This window comes from Babylonia areolata, chromosome 9 (genome assembly GCF_041734735.1).
Source record: "Babylonia areolata isolate BAREFJ2019XMU chromosome 9, ASM4173473v1, whole genome shotgun sequence".
In the NCBI taxonomy this organism is placed as follows: Eukaryota; Metazoa; Mollusca; class Gastropoda; order Neogastropoda; family Buccinidae; genus Babylonia; species Babylonia areolata.
In genome coordinates, this window is record NC_134884.1 from 20,195,405 (window position 1) to 20,197,904 (window position 2,500).

Below are 2,500 nucleotides of genomic sequence, written 5' to 3' on the forward strand. Positions count from 1 at the left end.
GGTAACAAGTAATGAGCACCTAAAGACAGCTCCCAGCAGGCTCTACCCTGGTAGGCAGCATGTTGTGCAAATGACTCTGTAAAGTGCTTAGAGTTTGGTCTGTGACTGAGGATAGGCACTATACAATTAACCATAACAAAGGAGAGGAAATTGATCTCAACCATTACCTTGGACTGATTTCAGCCGAAGATTCCGCTCTGCCATCCAATCCTGCAGCGTTGTGGTGCACAGTTCCATCTGGATGTACAATGTGATGGTGTTCTGCACACACACACACACACACACACACACACACACACACAGCCCACACTTAAATCTTTGTCAAAATTCACATGTGTACACAATCTGTTTCTTCTCTACAGATACCTGTCGCTTCATATGCAAGACAAGTTTTTGAAATACAAAAGTGATGAATCTCCAATACAAGACCTATCAATAGATCATGCACTGCAGTAACTCGGTAATTAAGAAAAAATCTGTCAATCAGGTGAGTGACAATGGCATTACAGTTACCAGATCATGCACTGCACTTACTCTGTCTTAACTCGCTCAGTACGGCCAGCCCTCTCTTCTCCTCTACACAGACCCCTCGGATGTCCAGTGGGTGTCTGAATGACCCAACCTTTAGCTTCCGTCATCAGAATTGTGGTATTCTTTGTCAACATTCACCTCTTCAGTGTAAGAGCCTTCCGCTTGTAATATTTTGATGGTGGTAATTGGGGTGAAACGCTGTTAACGTCGTCTCTTTCGCCGTTCGTATGGAGAGAGTTAAGAGTAATCTGTCAAAAGTATACCAGGTGAGAGACGCAGGCATTATAGTAATAGTGAAGGGAAAACATCTGTGCTGTAGCTTCTTTCTCCACACAAGGACATGACCAAACTGAGCAGTAAGTGGACATCTTGGTGAAGTTTCTGGCATGGTTCTGAACACAATTTACAAATGGTTATTTTGTGACTGGGCATTCCTGGCAAAACATCTGCATACTGTGATAGACAGAAACAAAAAAAATCTTGACACCCTTCATATCACGTTCTACAATTCCATTGTCTGAAACCTGACAGGATTCTTGACCATTTCAATAACAACATGATTATGCTAATAGCTGGTGTGTCAGTTGGTACCTTAAAAAACAGAGCTATCAAGATAAAAGTATATCCAAGTATTTTCTGTATTTCAAATCTTCCAGATCAACATATGCAAATACCCCAAAGTGCCTTCAACTTGTCTGTGTGTATACACATGCAGAACATCAAATACAGACATTACAGATCATGCAAACTGTCTGTCAGCATTTTGTCAGTTATGGAAACAAGAACATGGGTATACAGCATTCAAGCCAGTGAAAACGGAGTATGGCTGACTGAACAACGGGGATAAAACAGTCATACATGTAAAACCCACTCATGCATAAGAATGTACATGGGAGGTGCAGGCTGTGAACACACAAGACGACCACAAAGAACACCACTACCACCTTACCTTGAACTGATAGTTTTGCTCCACTTCTGACGTGTCCCCCATGGGCACCAGGTAATTCTTGGGGCTGGACGCGGCATCAAAGCTGATGCTTCGCTGGAACACATGCTGGGAATCCGCATTACTCCCATCCTCTACCCTTTCCACATCCCCAAAATTGTCCACATACACTGACCCGGTCTTAACACCTGAGAAACTGACATTTCGGTGCAGCAGTCTATTTCGCTCCGACACCGGAACCACAGGCAAGCTGTCTGATATATCAGGAGAACCTTGTTTGCCTCTCAAGGCACAGGAGTTACTATCTCTGCTGTACACTGTGGAGTGACCGTTGTTTACCGGACTGGTTGGAATTTCCACTGTTCCATCCACATCACTTGAGAAAAGAATGGAGTCTGCTTCAGAGATGTCATCACTGAGTTCAAAGATTTTGACAGTGCTGAAGCGTTTTGCGCTGAGAGCGAGTCCATGCTGCATCTTCACAGAACTGGTGGTTGGTCCAAAGCCATTGTCTTCATCTTCAGAGAATGCAAACTGGACACTGTCAGAATCTGAGTGTGTTTGGGATGTTGTTTGCTTCATATGGTGCTTGGGACTGAAAAAGAAAGGAACATTTGCAAGTTAAAGTAGATGGGTAATTCATTTACAAAACAAAAGAAAACCCTACGCTTTACTGTCACAAACTGTTAGCTAGTACATGATCCTTTTCATGTATGAACAATGGACCTGTCAAATATGACTGCTCAAACATTTTCAGGTAAGATGTAAACACTATAGACATTGTAAAATATAAACAATGTTGGGCATCATTACAGGAATAGTGAAAATATTATTACTTCCTAACATCATAAACATTATACTTTTTGGTATACATAAAAGTATTAGAACAGATTAAAAGTTTGATCCCATAATGTTACTACATATGTAAAGGAGACAAAAGCATGTCAAAAGTATTTCTCTCAAACACAACTAAACTCACATTTTGATACTGAACAGTACATAGGCCAAGTAAATTGAAACTTC

At 41.5% G+C, this 2,500-nt stretch overlaps 1 protein-coding gene across 2 annotated transcripts in view; it reads right to left on the minus strand.

Annotated features, from left to right (window-relative positions):
- The window catches only part of LOC143286113 (eukaryotic translation initiation factor 2-alpha kinase 1-like), a 29,546-nt gene that overhangs the window by 14,491 nt on the left and 12,555 nt on the right, over positions 1 to 2,500 (minus strand). For both annotated transcript variants that reach the window (XM_076593704.1, XM_076593705.1), the window contains exons 10-11: positions 1,481 to 2,072; positions 168 to 261 (exon numbers count right to left, since the gene is read on the minus strand). In XM_076593704.1, the coding sequence (XP_076449819.1) occupies positions 168 to 261; positions 1,481 to 2,072 (686 nt within the window). The remainder of the gene's footprint in view (positions 1 to 167; positions 262 to 1,480; positions 2,073 to 2,500) is intronic.